The 18,158-nt window shown below is 38.1% G+C and overlaps 1 protein-coding gene across 1 annotated transcript in view; it reads right to left on the bottom strand.

The window, feature by feature from the left end:
* The window catches only part of cnksr1 (connector enhancer of kinase suppressor of Ras 1), a 66,253-nt gene that overhangs the window by 30,687 nt on the left and 17,408 nt on the right, over positions 1-18,158 (bottom strand). The window contains exons 5-8 of the mRNA XM_062041500.1: positions 4,728-4,772; positions 4,510-4,629; positions 1,744-1,803; positions 408-473 (exon numbers count right to left, since the gene is read on the bottom strand). Coding sequence (XP_061897484.1) covers positions 408-473; positions 1,744-1,803; positions 4,510-4,629; positions 4,728-4,772 — 291 coding nt within the window. The remainder of the gene's footprint in view (positions 1-407; positions 474-1,743; positions 1,804-4,509; positions 4,630-4,727; positions 4,773-18,158) is intronic.

The following is an 18,158-nucleotide window of genomic DNA, read 5'->3' as shown; positions in this document are numbered from 1 at the left end:
AAGCAAAGCAGCAAGACAGCCGATGTTGTTAACTGTGGTTAGGAGCAAACTGCTTAGTCAGCATTAATATCGCTGGTGAGTTCATTGTGAACAACCGTGCAACACAACCAACATTTTGAAGCACATGCAGAGGTAGAGGAAGCTGCTGCATGCTGACCATACTTAAAATTTAGCTAATGCCATTTTGAAGAGTTATTTAAAATACATATTAGGAGGTTGCCTACAGCCACACATGTTTATGACAATGTTTCTTAAAATTAATTAGCAAAATTGGAGACTTCAGCGATTATTTGATTTTGTAGGAGACTCAGTGAGTGAAAGCTGAATGATGGCAGCAGTTTGACCCTGGAACATATTATTTCTACTTCCATTATTTCCAATGGGAAAATTAGGTAGCTCAGACTCACCACAATCTGGTTGTTGACTTTGATCACTTCATCTCCAGCCAGGATCTTTGCAACATCGCTTGATGGCTAAGAAACAAAAATTAGACATAAAGATGAACCTATCTGTGACATAACTGTATTGCACAGAAAAAACAAAACATAAAACATGTGATTATATAACATGACTAGTGGTAAGTCACTTGACTCATCTATTGCTGTAAAAATAATTCAGTATGACAATATCGCACCATAGTGCCTCACAGTTAGCTTTAGTCTAATCCAATTAAAAGCTGTTTTAGGCTGCGTTTTAGTCCATTCGCCTTGCAAATGTAGAAAGTGTTCAATTCTAAAAAGGCATTCCTTGTTGGCATAGATGTTGTTCTCACACCAGCTGATAATCACTCCTACAACCCTAACCCTCAATCACACCCCTGTTTACTTCACAGGCTGAATTAGTTTTGCTTTGCTCAAAAATCAAATGCCTCAATTCTGTCTGGTTTTGCACTTTCAACCAAAGATAACACATGGGCGTGTCACAATAATTAGGTATGTCCAAAAAGGACAGAACAGTGCAGAAAGGTTCAGATACTGTACAGGAGTGAAAATTGTAATGTAAGGTTGAGTTTGGAACAAGCAGCCCTGAATATATCTTAAAAGTATTTTCATCCCAATGGTTTTTTTGTTTCTCTTATCAAAAGACACAAACCACCTCATTGCATGGAGACACTACATTAAACATGCTTAAACGAAACCCATTAATACCAAGTAAGACCTGATAATAAAAACATTATAAAGCCTCTGCAGTCTTTAGTAAATTAATGTTAAATCAATTCTAACTTATTTCAACTGTTTGTGCCAAAATTATATTATTTTAAAGTAAATAAAATAGATAATTACAACAATGAGTCCATTATATTTTTAGAATGAGACAAAAACCAACAAAAACATGAGCCTGGTCGTTTTATGCTGCACTAAATGAAAATATTGTAATTATTATCAATATTTATTATATTTTCTTTTCAACCACAATTATATTTCAGTCTATGAACCAGTTGTATTGAGTTTTCTGTGCCAAAATTAAACGAATATAAAGCCAATTAATGACATCATAAAATATTTAATAATAAATTAGATATTACAATATTACAGTAATTTAAGTAAGAGTTAAGTTAAGATGTGGTATTTTGTTCAGATAGGTTAGCAAGTACTGAACATTGGATTGGTTTATGTATCTTTCGTGCACTAAATATTAGAGTTGGCCCCCTACGTCCTTCAATTTTTGATGGGAAAAAAAGCTGCTTTCATTCAGCTAACCAAATTATAAAATAGTTTGTGGAGACGTAAAAAACAATCTGACCTCTGTTGCAGTTCCGGTCACATAGTGGTTGCTGGAGCCAATAGATGTTATCTCAATACCCTAATACAAAAGACAATGGAGGAAAAAAGAACAGACAGTTTACAGTGTAAAAATACAAAAACAAGCAATGTTGGTGTATTTAATCGGCAGAGGAGCAACATTCTGTCAACACTGTCTGAAATATTGATGTCTGCCTCGAGATGGATTGGCGGCTGTGTCTCTAATTAGCCATTAGCCTGCCCTGATTAATTATTTTCAGCTATAAAAGCAAACTAATCTCACCCAGGAGACACAATCAATATGTTTCACACGGCAACAAAAAACAGAGCAGGCTGTCTCAATACACACTCATTGCCAAATCCCTTACAATTTATGAGTGTGTTTACCTTCATAATTTTCTTCTATTCTTCTGTTAGCAGTAATAACAGTATGTTTGTATGTCTGCACAGGATGATAAGAAATAATCTTTTTTTCGTTCAGATTGTGTATCAAATACCCAGTGGAAATGACTAATCTTTCTTACCACGTCGATGATGTCCAGCACTTAATTTACGATTCAGGAATACGAAGGCAAAAATACCAGCAGACTGAGCAAGCAGTATCATCACTATGGTACTGGTAAAGGTCAGATGATCACACCCACCCTACCATTCAATTTGACAAAATCCAGGCAATACCTTATCTCATATTACAAAACCCAAAACCAGTGAAGTTGGCACGTTGAGTAAATCGTAAATAAAGACAGAATACAATGATTTGCAAATCCTTTTCAACCTATATTCAATTGAATAGACTGCAAAGACAAGATACTTAACCTTCGAACTGGAAAACGTTATTTTTTGCAAGTATTAGCTAATTTGGAATTTAATGCCTGCAACCAATGTTCCCTCTAATTTTTCATGTGTGTGAGCAAACGCAAAAACTCCCTGAGCATTCAGTGGAGCCTATGTGAGCAACATCAGACGTGCACACTGTGGCTACACTAACAGCACACCTGTCCCAAACCTGACTAAATAACAAGTTCAATCTCCATCCATCCATTTTCTACCGCTTGTCCCTTTCAGAGTCGCTGGAGCCTATCTCAGCTGCATTCGGGCAGAAGGCGGGGTACACCCTGGACAAGTCCCCACCTCATCGCAGGGCCAACACAGATAGACAACATTCTCTTATTATTATAATCAAATGACAGCAGTCATTTCCATTTCTAATATAAGTGTTTAGGCCCACTTACAATGACAATAACAAAAAATACTGTTTTTCATGAACTGTGTACGGTACTTGTATTGTTTGTCTGGGTGGAGGTCCTGCTTTGGAAATAATTTGTACCCCTTTCAGACATTGCATTTAGTTCCCATTAAAACTTCCACATGTTGCACAATGAGATGTAAGCAGGGGATCATGTGTACATTCCTGCAACTTCCTGTTTGTAAAAAATATATTTTTATTAGTATTTATTTAATATACTAACAGCATTTCACGATTAATATTTATAAATTAAGATTCCTAATAAATGACACTAGAATAAGCACACATTTGATTGGTAAGTCATAGTGTAACTATCTGGAATGACACTTTATGTGTGGTGTTTGAGTTGTCCGACTTTTTGTGTGGCTGTAAACGCATCACTGGCGAAGTGCCATATGTGCATGTGTTGGCGCAAGTGAGAAAGAGCGAGCGGCTGCTGTTGATATAACAAAGTTGCTTTTGGTCTGGTTTGCACTGCAGAAAATGACCACTTTTGCTAGATAGAATTTTTTTTACTAATGTTTTGGTGATGTGTTTATGGCCGACAATAAAGAGTTTTGCTCAGTAAAGTCATCGATGGAATTCATGTCCTCAGAGCGTCTCGACAGACGTTATATCATTTGAACAATGATGACGAAAACGGTTTTCTCTGTCGTGTCCGTGTGTCGAAAATTGTTAGGCGCTTATTTTTTTATTTGATTTTGTGCGCAGTATAGATTTGCCGTGCGCAGAGGACGCTTGAGCAGTGCGCAATTGCACAGGCGCGCAACTTAGAGGGAACGTTGCCTGCAACATGTTTTAAAAAAGCACAAGTGGCAAAAAAGACTAAGAAAATTGAGAAATGCTCATCAAACACTTATTTGGAACATCCCACAGGTGAACAGGCTAATTGGGAAAATGTGGGTGCCATGACCGGGTATAAAAGCAGTTTCCATGAAATGCTCAGTCATTCACCAACAAGGATGGGGTGAGGGTCAGCACCTTGTGAACAGATGCGTGAGCAAATTGTTTAACAACAACATTTCTCAACGAGCTATTTCAAGAATCCAGGGATTTCACCATCTACGGTCTGTAATATCATCAAAAGGTTCAGAGAATCTGGAGAAATCACTGCACGTAAGCAACAAGGCTGAAAACCAACATTGAATGCCTGTGACATTGGATCCCTCAGGCGGTATATTTCTATTTTATTTTTTATACAGTATGTTTATATATCATTTACTTATTGGGTCTTCAAAATGTACGTGATGATTTGCAAAAACATTTTTCTTTAATTATTTACTTAGTTTTTTATTTTGCTCAAAACAAAACAGGCTTCATTATACATTTTTCAGTAAATTTAATTGTATTAAAATTGCTACACATGTCAACGAGCTGACTTTTCATAAAGACGACCCATTTTGGTCAAATTTTATGTCGACAAAAGCGGAACTGACTTAAATGGGGTCGACTATGTTCATTCATTCAAGACATCAAAAAGTGACAGAGAGAAAACCTACGGAGTAATAATATATACATTACCAGATGTTCTCCTGGTGACACGGGTACAAGGTCGACGCTCTCCAGCTGAGCAGTGTTGGTGAGGAGAGTCTCCGAGCTGCAGCTCAAGATCTCGTCGCATACCACCACCAACTGACGACACTTTTAGTAAAATAAAGACGAGACAAAAAAACACTGACCGGGATGAGGACCAAGAACCCATGATGTTAATGATAAAAAAGGTAATTGAAAAGACTTACCACAGAGATGATGTCCTTCTCTTTCTCATAGACGGATGTGTTTTTCTGGTGGTAAAAAATGTCAAATGAGTGTTAGATGTCACATCAGCATGAAATACTCCTGATTAGTATTGATAATGATATTGATTGATGATGTTTTGCGGAAATGGGCCATGTTGACTGAAAATACATGTCCTATTTCCTCTTCACAGTACCAATCAATTAGACTGCTTCGTTTTTATTCATCACAATACCACAACTGATTTCCAAATAGGAATACTAGTACCCAAAAGCATACTTGAGATTTAAAACATATGGTTATGGTGGTCATGGTGTTAGTTTGCTTTAAACATGCATTCAATTACAATATGATGCATTACATATTTCCAGTTTCTCATTACAGCATGTCCGATAACACAACTACAAAGTTGATCATCGAACTGCGGCCCAGGGTGTCCTGGTGCCAAGTGCACATGCGGACACCCTTATGTTTGAACATGGTGTTTGTTATGGACAATCTCTGACGAGCACAAAAGTCCAATAACAAAACACCACTCTGGTTCAGATCAGGGAGGCCTTTTCTTCCAATCACGCCTCTCCAGGTCTCACTGTTGTTGCCAACGTGAGCATTGAAGTCCCCCAGTAGAACAAGGGAATCACCCGAGGGAGCACTCTCCAGTGTTCCCTCGAAGGGCTCCAAAAAGGTACTCTGTTTGGTGCGTATAAGCACAAACATTGATCAGGACCCGTCCCCCCACCCGGAGGCGGAAGGAAACTACCGCAACAAGTATAGCCACCCCCGCCCGTCGCCTCTCACTGCTGGCAACGCCAGTGTGGACTAGAGTTCAGCCCCTCTGGAGAAGGCTGGTTCCAGAGCCCTTGCTGTGCGTCCAGTTGAGATCTACTAGATCTAGCCGGAACTTCCCTATATTGCGCACCAGCTCAGACTCCTTCCCCCCCAGCAAGGTGACGTTCCACGTCCCAAGAGCCATCTTCTGTGGCTGAGGATCTGACCGCCAAGGGTCCTGCTTTCGCTTTGCCGCCCAGCTCACAAACCACCCGACTTCTATGTCCACTCCTAAGGGTGGTGAGCCGATTGGAGGGGGGACCCACATTGCCTCTTCTGGCTGTGCCTGGCCGGACCCCAGGGTCATAGAAGCCAGAAAAATATCTGATTGTATTTTGTAGCCGGTTATTTTTTCTCTTTGATAATTTCTTATTAAAAAAATATTAGTGGACTGTAATTTTTTTAATATATAATTTGTTCTATTAAAGAAAGTGTTCTATTTAGCTTGATTTTAGAATAAGTTAGAAAAAATAAGAAAAAAATTATATATTGGTTAATAAATACATATTAATAATTCAAATGTGCATTCAACAAAAAACGTAATTGCAATTAAGATTAGCACCCAAATGTATATAGTCAATGCCCCTATTTTTGCAGTAAGAGTAAGATCAGTTATGGTTTGAGGGTTTAAATAAGGCATATTATTTGCATTGACATTAAAAAATATATATCTCGCCTTTTGCTCAAAGCTAGCTGAGATAGGCTCCAGCTTAGCCGTGACCCTAATGAAGATAGGCGTTACAGAAAATGGATGGATAAAAAATTGATAAATAAAATATGTTTTTGTGTTGATTTCATTTTATGTTAATTATATAACAAAAAAATTCATTTGACAAAAAAGTCCAATTTTTCAAATAATGATTAATCAAGCATTCTGGTAGGTTAATAATTAAAGTTGCAAGCAGTGTTGAATGAGCCCTTGCACACACTTGCAACTCAGGGTTCACGTGAGTCAGCTGGTCATGTCCTTCCCAATGCCATGACACACCATCAAAAAAATCAGTAAGGCTGGAGCATGTAAAAGGAAGTTGGGATTGTTATAATTTCCCACCACAAGGCGGTGATATTGGTGTCGATAGAGATGTCTAGTCATGATCAGTAAAGTTCAGTCTCATATCTGTCAGAAGGAGATCTGGGGCCGTACTTATCAAGCTTCTTAGAATTACTCCTAAGAAGTCTGCTAAGAGTTGACTTAAGAGTAAATAAATTCTTCGCTGAAAGCTGCACTTAAAAGTTAGTTATCAAGCGTCTTACTCACACTTTCAGCGAAGTGTAGGACTGAATCTTAAGTGTCACACTCAGAGCTGAATTACGACATTACTATGTGCCGTAAACGGAATTTTAGGTGACGTCATTTCTGTGTCCATAGAAATGACCAAACACGGAAGGGAATCCGTTGTCTAAGAATAAAAAAATATCTTAGAAATATTTAAGTGGACAATGGGAGTGTATATTTTGACAATAAACTACAAAATAATACAAAACAAACTAGTCCCCGCCGGCACTCACGCTACCGCTCCCTCTCTTCTATCGCCCACACACTCACTGACGTCACTCACCTCACGGCCACACACATACGCTACTGTCATAACATTTTCTTTCCAATTCATTAATTAGGCAACTAATTTGAAACTGGTGTGGGTGGCTCTATATATACTAGCCCACTGCAGCCACATGCATAAATCAACAAAGAATCGAAAAGTATTAAATCTGTGACAAAAATAATATCCGCTCTGTCTAAACGATACCGTTTGATCAGCTGCTAGTCATCAAAAAAAAACAAAAAACATTGTTCCGTTCCCTGAACGTTCGCGCACGTCTCTCTCGCCTCAGTGCCATCCCCTGCTGGCAACTCCTAACCACTTAAGACACCTCTGAAGGTCTCTTAAATATCGTGGAGAATAGGAGTGATTCTTAGACTTAAGAACGTTGATAAAAAGCTTTTATTCTTAAGTTTGAGAGTAGGACTAAATTTCGCAAATTCTCAGGACTTAAGTGTAAAATGGCACTCTAAGAAGCTTGATAAGTACGGCCCCTGATCATTTAAAGTGAAGTAATGAATGGGTACAAATACGTGCTGACCCATCTAGAACTTCAAAGTGTCATTATCATCATCATCATCTGAACCAATTGTAACCAAGATCTGAATTTGTTGAGTCGAGTTACAAATGTTGAACATTTTGCCCACATTTTATGGCGTAGGCAAAATTCCTTTGCATTTTATCATCACCCATCTGTCTCGTATCTGTTATTTTAACCACGGTTCATTTGGTTAAAGTCCCTCAGAGGAGTATGACCCCTGTTTTTGGCCTAAAAATGGCAGACGGAAACCAAGATGGCCGTCTTCCTGTTTGTTTTCAAATATGGGTTTTTGACACTTTAACGTGTATCTTGTCATGATAGACGTCTCCTGTGACTTTCGTGACAATACGTGAAACTGGTGGGCTGGGCTAATTTTTTATCAAAAATTCAAAGGGGCGCTACGGAATCAATTTTGACAGTATGTTAATGTCCTACATGCATATTAGGTGCCTCTAAAATACGATCGAATTAGTAGAATAATTATAAACAAAGCAAATTCAAAAGGGCCTTTGCAGCTTTTGCTGCTCAGGCCCTAATGATGTTATTTTTATTTTCAACATATAAACATTATCAATCCTTTCTTGCATAGTGGTCACTACAGTGGACAGGTACTTTAAAGTTGTTCTCTCCTATATAATTTATAAATTACATATTTGTCTGCTGTTCTAAGTGCGACACAAAGATATAGTCCTTAAAAACAAGAATGTCGACAAATGTGCAGAAATGCAGAGGATTGGAAGAATATTTGTCCAATTCTTGTTTTCTAAGGCATAAAAGGTAGTATTCATTTTGAGATTTGAGGAAATTCTGAATAAACTTATCTCCAATATATTGTACACATGATCATATCGCTGGTTATATTTTGACTGCAATTCATATTGTTTTGACTTTGTTGTTTTTGAAAAATATTGTATTTGCAATAACGTTTGGCCCATAAATGATTTAATTGGAATGTAAATTTAGCAATATTTTTTCAGATGTTAGTCCTTTCATTTTTCAAAAATGTTATTCTTAAAGTCAATGTTTTTGCAATACGGTTCACAATATCGGAATATGTGAAATATGTGAACACATTGTTAAAGATTATTAAAAACATCTCATAGGACTCAAAAAATCTACTTTTAATTTTTTTTTTAAAGTGTAATTTATCTATTAAACCTGTTGTCCACCCTAGTCAACATTTCACAAACTCCCTGAAAATTTGTTATGTAAAAACAAAGAAAGAAAGAAAAGGAGAAAGTAATAAAATCACTAAATGGTGCATCAAATGGTTAAAATATAATTTCAATTAAAAGGGTCATATTATGATTTCTATTGTACATTTAAAACACTTCCTTGTGGTCTACATAACATGTAATGGTGGTTCTTTGGTCAAAATGTTGCATAGATTATGATTTATAGACCATCTTCGAGCCGGTTCCGGACCCTCTCTACAACAGTGGTCCCCAACAACCGGTCCGCGGACCGATTGGTACCGGTCCGCGGACCGATTGGTACCGGGCCGCACAAGAAATGTAAAAAATTAAAATAATTGTTTTTATTTATTTTTTTAATTAAAATCAACATAAAAAACACAATATATACATGATATATAAATATAGATCAATACAGTCTGCATGGATACAGTCCGTAAGCACACATGATTGGGACAAATTTTCAAGCGTTGACCGGTCCGCAGCTACAAAAAGGTTGGGGACCACTGCTCTACAAGATACGCCATTTTGTGGCCGGTCTTATTTACATGGCTCGACTTTGACGTCTTCTCCCCGCCATTCATGTTGTAGTTTTTGGCGTTTCCAAAGCGACTCTATTGACAGATTAAGTTCGAACTATACCCTAATTTGTATTAGAAATTTCAACAGCACAGGATGCTTGTGCATTTACAAGCCAGTCAGTAATCTTTTTTTTTGTTTTACATTTTTGGTTCACAAAAAACAAATGTCAAGCTGTCAATGATTGATGAACTCCTTTACTAAAGCTGCCTCGTAAAAGATAGGAAGTTGTATTATGAACCGTCCATGTTTTTTTTCCTTATCAAAGTCTGCTCTAAGGTTGGGTTAACAGCACAGACTAAGTCAATGAAAAATTGTATTGTGTTGTTCTCTGTGTGTGTGTGCCCGAAGCCGATCTCTCTGTGGTTGTCAAGGTAACAAAGACAAGCTATTATATGGCAGTCACGTTCTGGAATAAAGAAAAATAGGACAACAAGGTAGTGAAGGACGCAACCAAAGACAAAAGGCTGGATTTAACATTTAAAGCTGTAAAAACATATCGTACATTTACTATATTGTTCTTTTTTTATGTGTGATAAAGCCAATGTTATGTCTCTTGGTGCAAGTTCACATTCATTAAGTATTTTCAATAAGCCAGCAGGTCAAAAGCGGGCTATAAAAAGACTCCTGCTTCCACAGCTTCTCGTTTTTCGATGTCAGTCTTACTAACCTTTTCAGTTCACCTACTATCCTGCTCTTAAACTTTAGCTTTGTGTTTTATCAGGCAAAAATTAAATGTCTAAGGCGGTGGTGTCCATCCAAAGTGCAGCCTCGCAGCTTCTTTTTTTTTTCTGTCCTACAATAAAATTAAATACGGCCCATATAAAATTATTACACAGAAAACAATGAAAAAACGAAAACTTCCTGTGCATCTTACTGGATGTGTTCTTTGATATTTTGTTCACATTTTTTAATATGTGTACTGCACTATTATTCCTGGTAATCGGACACCGGTGTAAGGTATTTTTCCTTCTCTGGTTGGGGCATTACAGTGCTGAGCAGGGTTTGGTTAAAATATGTCCATTTTTGCTAGGATATACACTGCAAGATTTGGCATGTTTGAGTCAGTCAAAGCCCTTAAAAACGTGATTTAGTGGCCGAAATATTAATAATAATGGCAAAGAATAGAAAATGGTTCCTTTATCACGGATAGCATAATGTTGAGGTTGTTAGAAATGTATTTAGAAGCTTAGCATATCATTACCCATATAGGATAGATTTTTAGCGTGTTTCATGAATTAAAATATGAAGAGTATGAAATTGCTGTGTTTGCACTGGAGACGTTGGCGCAATAAATAACACACTAAATTAGAATTTGCTTGAGTTGACTAGAGATTCTGATTTACATTTTGACAGTCACATCAAATCAGTAACAAAATCGGCCTACTATCACCTCAAAAATGTAAGGGCTCATGTCAGCTCAAGACTTAGAAAAACTTGTACATGCCTTTATTACCAGTAGGCTAGACTATTGTAATGGTCTCCTTGCAGGTCTTCCCAAAAAAACTGTCAGGCAGCTACAGCTTGTTCAGAACGCTGCTGCTAGAGTTCTAACAAACACCAAAAAATGTGAGCACATTACACCAATTCTTAAATCCTTACATTGGCTCCCTGTACATCAGAGAATTGATTTCAAAATCCTCCTGCTCACATATAAATCACTACATGGTCTAGGGCCTAAGTATATCACTGATATGCTCCCCCTATATAAGCCCTCTAGATCACTAAGATCTTCTGAGACCAATCTGTTAGCGGTTCCCAGAGTAAACTCAAATCAAGGGAGAGCATCATTCAGTCACTATGCAACAAATAGCTGGAATAAACTTCTTGAAGATGTCAGACTTTCCCCAACTCTGACTACTTTTAAAACTAGACTGAAAACTTTTATGTTCACCTTAGCTTTCAGCTAAATCTTTTAATCTTTTAACTTTTAAAGTCCGCACTGTTTTTAATTTTTATTGTCCGCATTTTAATTTTGCTTTTATTTTCTTTCCTTTCACTTTGTTGTCTGTGAAGCACTTTGAGTCTGCCTTGTGTATGAAAAGTGCTATACACATAAAGTTGCCTTGCCTTGCCTTGAGCATCAGTGTAAATGTTGAATATGACCTTTTTAAGAAAAAATGTAAAATACATTTTCTGTCATGAGTATAAAATTGTGTTTTAAGGTTAATAGGTTTGGGTTAAGGTATATTCTTTTTAGAACTTTGGGTGAAAACAAAAATAGAAAATCAAAATGTAATATTTTGTTTCTTTTCTTAATTTTTTTGGGGGGGTTTTCAGAAATTGTCCTGTAAAAAGAAAATAATAATAAAGAAATGGTACTGTAAAGTAATGACTAAACAATGAAAAATAACTAGTACATTTAAAAACATATACATATATATTTATATTTATTTATATATTTATTTTAAAAAATACTGGTAACTTTTAGTATAAAATGATTATTTTGAAAACATAACTTTTTCAATAAAAAATTAAAAAATATTTTAAATGACATTTAAAAAATTACTTGAAAAACTAAATAAAATGATTTACATGAGAAAAGCACTCTGAGAGCGCATACCTCTGCCAGGCTCTTTCTTCTAATAACAAAGAGTCCTTTTAAAAAAATTCTGAACCTGACGATGATCTGGATTGCTCCCAAAATCCAAACATTTTTGACATTTCCTGAAAGTTTCACCCAAATCTAGCCCTAACTCTTTGAACCATTTTGTCAGTCATCTCCTTTCTTTGCCTCTGTGGGTGGAGGTGGGGTTGCTAGCATACACACACACACACAGAGAAGTTGACCCTCATAAGGTAACATAGTAGAAATCACACCCAAAATCGAATCACTTGTTCTGACATTTCCTGAAAGTTTCAGCAAAATCCACCCATAACCCTTTCAGCTATGTTGTTAACGAACAGACAGACAAATGTAACTTTAAGGTTCATGTCGCGAGCTGCTTGATATTCTTGCTATAATTTTTCAAAATAAGCGTGGTTTACCATCACATACCTTTTCGCATAAAGCTCCAAATTCCACTTTTCGATCGTCATGCAGGTTTAAAGGTCACACACCCTCCTTATACATCTCCCTGTTGCATGAGCGACTTAAAGCATACTGACGAGTCCAGTAGTTGGAGCCCCACATACAACACCAGCTGACTTCCTAGTGTGGTCGCCCTCAGGCTGACTAAACAGGAAATAAAAGTCCTTTCTTTGGCTGTGCAAGCATGTGCATGTGAAGCCGCTGTGACCGATCAATAAGCTCTGCTTGCTACTGACGCTATAGGAACACACGCTGCTTGTAAATGTGACTGGCTCATTAAAGGACATGGTATAATAGTGTATATCCATCCACACTCACTACAAAGGGCTCTTATAACACAGCGATGACAGCTTTTCTTCTGTCTGTTGCTATGACATCATTACCTTACAGCCTTTTTTTCCCTTTCATATACTTTATTCATCCTCAAGGGGCACATTTTATTTAGGTTACATACAAACAAGTATATTGTACTGCAACTACTCTTAAACAACTACTTTTTTTTTTTTTATAATGTCCTGCCCAGCTTCTCGGGCAAATCATATAGCAGATGTAGATGCCCATATCGGCTGTTCAGATTTACTTTACAAAAGAGAAGTGTAGGATACTTCTCTTGTTGCCTTACTTGTATTTTGACTTTATTAAATGTATTTATATTATCATTTGGTGCAGCCGGGCCGGAGCAGGAGGGGATAGAAAGAGAGAAAAAGGAAGACAGAGGGGGGAATTGTGGGGACAAGAGGGGGATTAGACAGAGAGACAAAAACAACAACAGCAAACACAACAACAACAACAACAACAACAACAGAGCAACATCAGCAAATACGACATGTACAAATATGATGGTAAAAGTAATAGCAAATAAGCAGTTAGCGAAAATTTTAAAAAAAAATACAGAAATGACAATGAGCATTATTACACTAAAAATGGAGCAATATGAATACCAATAGAAATAGTGCTATTGATAATAAACAATACCAGTACTTTACCTTTATTATCAACAATACAATTGTTCAAATGCAACAATACATATACGTAATGATAACTTGAGATACGAAAGAATGCAGAAAAATGGAGGGGAAGAAAGAGAAGCAACCTACATTAACCTAGTAGATTGTTATAGTAACAATAGGTTAAGCTTTGTCAGTGTGCCATGTGTTATACCCAGTTTACCCTAGGGCAACAACGTTAATATATGTTTGATGAAACGTGATTATGTGCATGAGTGTATGTGTGCATATGTACTTGTATATGTACAGTATGTGTATGTGTGCTTGTACAGTGAATGTATATGTACAGTATGTGTACATGTGTGTACAGCGAATGTATATGTACAGTATGTGTATATGTGTGTTTGAACAGTGAATGTATATGTACAGTATGTGTATATGTGTGTTTGTACAGTGAATGTATATGTACAGTATGTGTATATGTATGTTTTTACAGTGAATGTATATGTACAGTATGTGTATACAGTATGTTTGTATAATGAATGTGCGTGTGGATGTACGAACTTTGAGTGTGTAAATATGTACTGTATTTATTTGTATACGTATGTGGGAGCGTAGGTACCTATGTATGTCTGTATGTATGTGTGTGAGTATATGTGAATTTGCATGTACAATACATTTGACTCCCAGTGTGTGCGGGAGCCAGAGTACGGCCCCAGCCTCCCCGAGAACCCATCCCACAAACAGTAGGTGTGGTGCCCAGGGAACCAGGGGCCACCGCCCCCACGCAGCCAAGCCGGACAGCGACAGGAACCCCAGAGCCTGGCCCTCCGTGCCGCCCACAAGGGCCAGCAGCAGGCCGCAGACAGACGCACCCGGCAGAGCACAAGACCTTTTCTAGTTCCTTCATCTAGCTTGTGCAGAATTTGTGAGGACATAATTTGTCCCCCAAAATAAAATGGCATCTGCCAGTCATGCTCACGGCGCACTTTCCTTGGTAAACTCGTCCAAAAAGGGGTCACTGCAACACATAACAGAGAAAGGACAGGGAGAGCAGCATACCTGCCAACCCTCCCGAATTTTACGGGAGACTCCCGAATTTCAGTGCTTCTCCCGAAAATCTCCCGGGACAACCATTCTCCCAAATGTCTCCCGATTTCCAGCCGGACAACAGTATTGGGGGCGGGCCTTAAAGGCACTGCCTTTAGCGTCCTCTCACCTGAAAAGGAGACTATTATATATGTCTCCGTTATCCATAGGTTTATCTATAACCCATTAAGTAGGCAGGCACAGAGCTATTTCTCAGCGTGTGTTTATTCAAGCCGGCACGTTAATACACTGACACACAACATCCGGATTCCCATCATGCATTGCTTCAAAACTACGGCAAGTAGTAATGTCCAAAAACATAACAGAGACGAAGCAGAAGAACGAAGAAGAGACAGTCATGGCGACGACGAGTAAGAAGAATAAGTACGCTTGCAAGTTCCAAAATGATTGGAAACAAGAATTTCAGTTCATCCAGGACAGCTCGAAGGGGAAGGTGTATGCCGCCTGCAAATTTTGTAGATCAGACTTCTCCATTGAACTCGGTGGCCGAATGGATATAGTCACTCATGAACGGTCAGAGATGGTAAAAGGGTTGTACTTGTATAGCGCTTTTCTACCTTTTTTAAGGAACTCAAAGCGCTTTGACACTATTTCCACATTCACACACACACACACACATTCAGACACTGATGGCGGCAGCTGCCATGCACGGCGCTAACCAGGCCCATCAGGAACAAGGGTGAAGTGCCTTGCTCAAGGACACAACGGACGTGACTAGGATGGTAGAAGGTGGGGATTGAACCAGTAACCCTCAGATTGCTGGCACGGCCACTCTCCCAACTTCGCCACGCCGTCCCCCCGAGAAGCACAAAGTAGCGGCAACGCAGCACCGGTCACAGCCCAGTATTTTGGGCCACCTTGCTAAATGGAGACCCGAGGGTGTAACATATGCCGAGACAAAGATGGCTATACTGATAGCTGCAAGCAACATCCCGTTCTCATTTGCGGATGTTTTCAACAAATCCGTGAAGGATATGTTCCCGGATTCAGAGATGCTCGCCAGTACTCAAATGGCAGAACAAAGGCTACTCAAATAGTGAAAGGTAAGTGTTTTTTTTTTTTTTAAGTAAGCAGCAAGTACAGTACAGTTAGTAGAACAACTGTGTTATCATTACTGTGTACTGTACTAATACATATACATACATACATATACATACATATATATATATATATATATATATATATATATATATATATATATATATATATATATATATATATATATATATATATATATATATATATATATATATATATATATATATATATATAAGAAATACTTAAATACTTGAATTTCAGTTAATTCTAGCTATAAATATACTCCTACCCCCTTTACCCCGCCCCCCCGGTTGCTCAGCGAAATAATATTTTCAATGTTTTTGTTTTTGTATTATATAGCAACACCAATAAAAGTTAGAAGGAAATCGAAAACCAATCCACTTTAAGGTTGCTTACCAAATATAAAAGATTAACGTGCAAAGTTTGGATAACCTGCAGTTCATTCATCAATCATTTGACAAAAGGGAAGCGTCAAAAATGTTTTTGGGCATACTTATTAGCAACACGCACATTCACAAGAATCCAAAACAGGAAGTGGGTGAACAATAGGGCTTCATTAGCGTCTCCTGTATACAGTGACTTATCATGAAGGTCTGAGCTCACCAGTCAATCACTATTCGTGTACTTGGGAAAACATCCTCTGAGTCAGCTACATCTGTCTGTCTGTCCTCTGCAACATTTTTGACTGTTTCTGTACGCCAACTCACTGCAGCTTCTGTTTTTGACACGCTCACACTCTTTTGAAAACTTATCAGCTGCATCATCACACCCACAGCTGATAAAACCAATGAATCAGCGATGACATATGGTTGATGACAAACAAAATACACATCCAGGGTTTTGATAGCAACCTGATAAGAGCACATTTAGTTCCAATTTGCAAGTGTACATTTCATTATGCAGATTTGTTCATCAATCTGAGAACCACATCAGTTAATATTCGGGAATCCACAAATGTACACACATCCCATGTGATTTTCCCCCAGTAGTTTTAAAACTACTAAGGTGATTGAATTTCTCTCCCTAGCGATTCAAGAACCGAATTTGGTTATTTAAATTCAGGCAAGCCACATTTTATGGCTTGTGATTTTGCACAACAAATCCAAAAATAGAAACATAATGACAAAAGGGAATTAATCATGAAATATTATACCTTCATATTATCATAATGTAAAGTATTCACAGCGCTTCACTTTTTCCACATTTTGTTATGTTATAGCCTTAATACAAAATTAAATAAATACATTTTTGTCCTCAAACTTCTACACACGATACCCCGTAATGACAATGTGAAAAAGTTTGGTTTTTTTAGAAATGTTTGCAAAGTTTTTTACAAAAAACTGTTTACTTTTGTGTGTTACTTTGCCATGAAGCTCAAAAGTGAGTTCAAGTGCATTCCGTTTCAACTGATCATCCTTGAGAGTAGTAAATTATATTTATAAAGCGCTGTTTTCTCTTGAGACTCAAAGCGCTTTACATGGTGAAACCCATTATCTGCATTTTTAAACTACATTGAAACCAGTGTGGGACGCACTGGAAGCAGGTGAGTAAAGTGTCTTGCTAAAGGACACAACAGCAGTAACTAGGGTAGCTGTAGCTGGAATCGAACCTGGAACCCTCAAGTTGCTGTCACAGCCGCTCTACCAACAGAACCACACAGCCCCAAGTAAACTGGTAAATTTAGTTTGTTGAACATGATTTGGAAAGGCACACACACCTGTCCATATATAAGGTCCCACACTTGACAGTGCATGGCAGAGTACAAGCCAAGAATGTCGAAGGAATTGTCTGGAGATCTCCGAGACAAGATTGTCTCGAGACACAAATCTGAGGAAGGGTACAGAAAAATATCTGCTGCCTTGAAAGTCCCAATGAGCACAGTGGCCTCCATTGTCCGTAAATGGAAGAAATTTGAAACTACCAGGACTCTGATAGAGCTGGCCGGCCGTCTAAACTGAGCGATCGGGGGAGAAGGTCGAAGTCAGGGAGGTGACTAAGAACACGATGGTCACTCTGTCAGAGCTACAGCATTCCTCAATGGAGAGAGGAGAACCTTCCAGAAGGACAATCATCTCTGCAGCAATCCACCAATCAGGCCTGTATGGTAGAGTAGCCAGATGGAATACATTATTTCGTAAAAGTTTGCCAAAATGCACCTGAAAGACTCTCAGACCATGACAAACAAAATTCTTTGGTCTGATGAGACACAGATTGAACTATTTGGTGTGAATGCCAGGCGTCATGTTTGGAGAAAAACCAGGCACCACTCATCACCAAGCCAATACCATCCCTACAGTGAAGCATGGTGGTGGCAGCAACATGCTGTGGGGAGGTTTTTCAGCGGCAGGAACTGAGACACTAGTCAGGGTAGAGGGAAAGATAAATGCAGCAATGTACAGAGACATCCTGGTTTAAAACCTGCTACAGAGCGCTCTTGAACTAAGACTAAAGCGATGGTTCATCTTTCAGCAGGACAACAACCCTAAGCACACAGCCAAGATATCAAAAGAATGGCTTCAGGACAACTCTGTAAATGTCTGAGTGGTCCAGCCAGAGCCCAGACCTGAATCCGATTAAACATTTCTAGAGAGATCTGAAAATGGC

Source organism: Entelurus aequoreus, linkage group LG03, assembly GCF_033978785.1.
Source record: "Entelurus aequoreus isolate RoL-2023_Sb linkage group LG03, RoL_Eaeq_v1.1, whole genome shotgun sequence".
In the NCBI taxonomy this organism is placed as follows: Eukaryota; Metazoa; Chordata; class Actinopteri; order Syngnathiformes; family Syngnathidae; genus Entelurus; species Entelurus aequoreus.
This window is presented reverse-complemented; position numbering and strand designations above follow the sequence as displayed.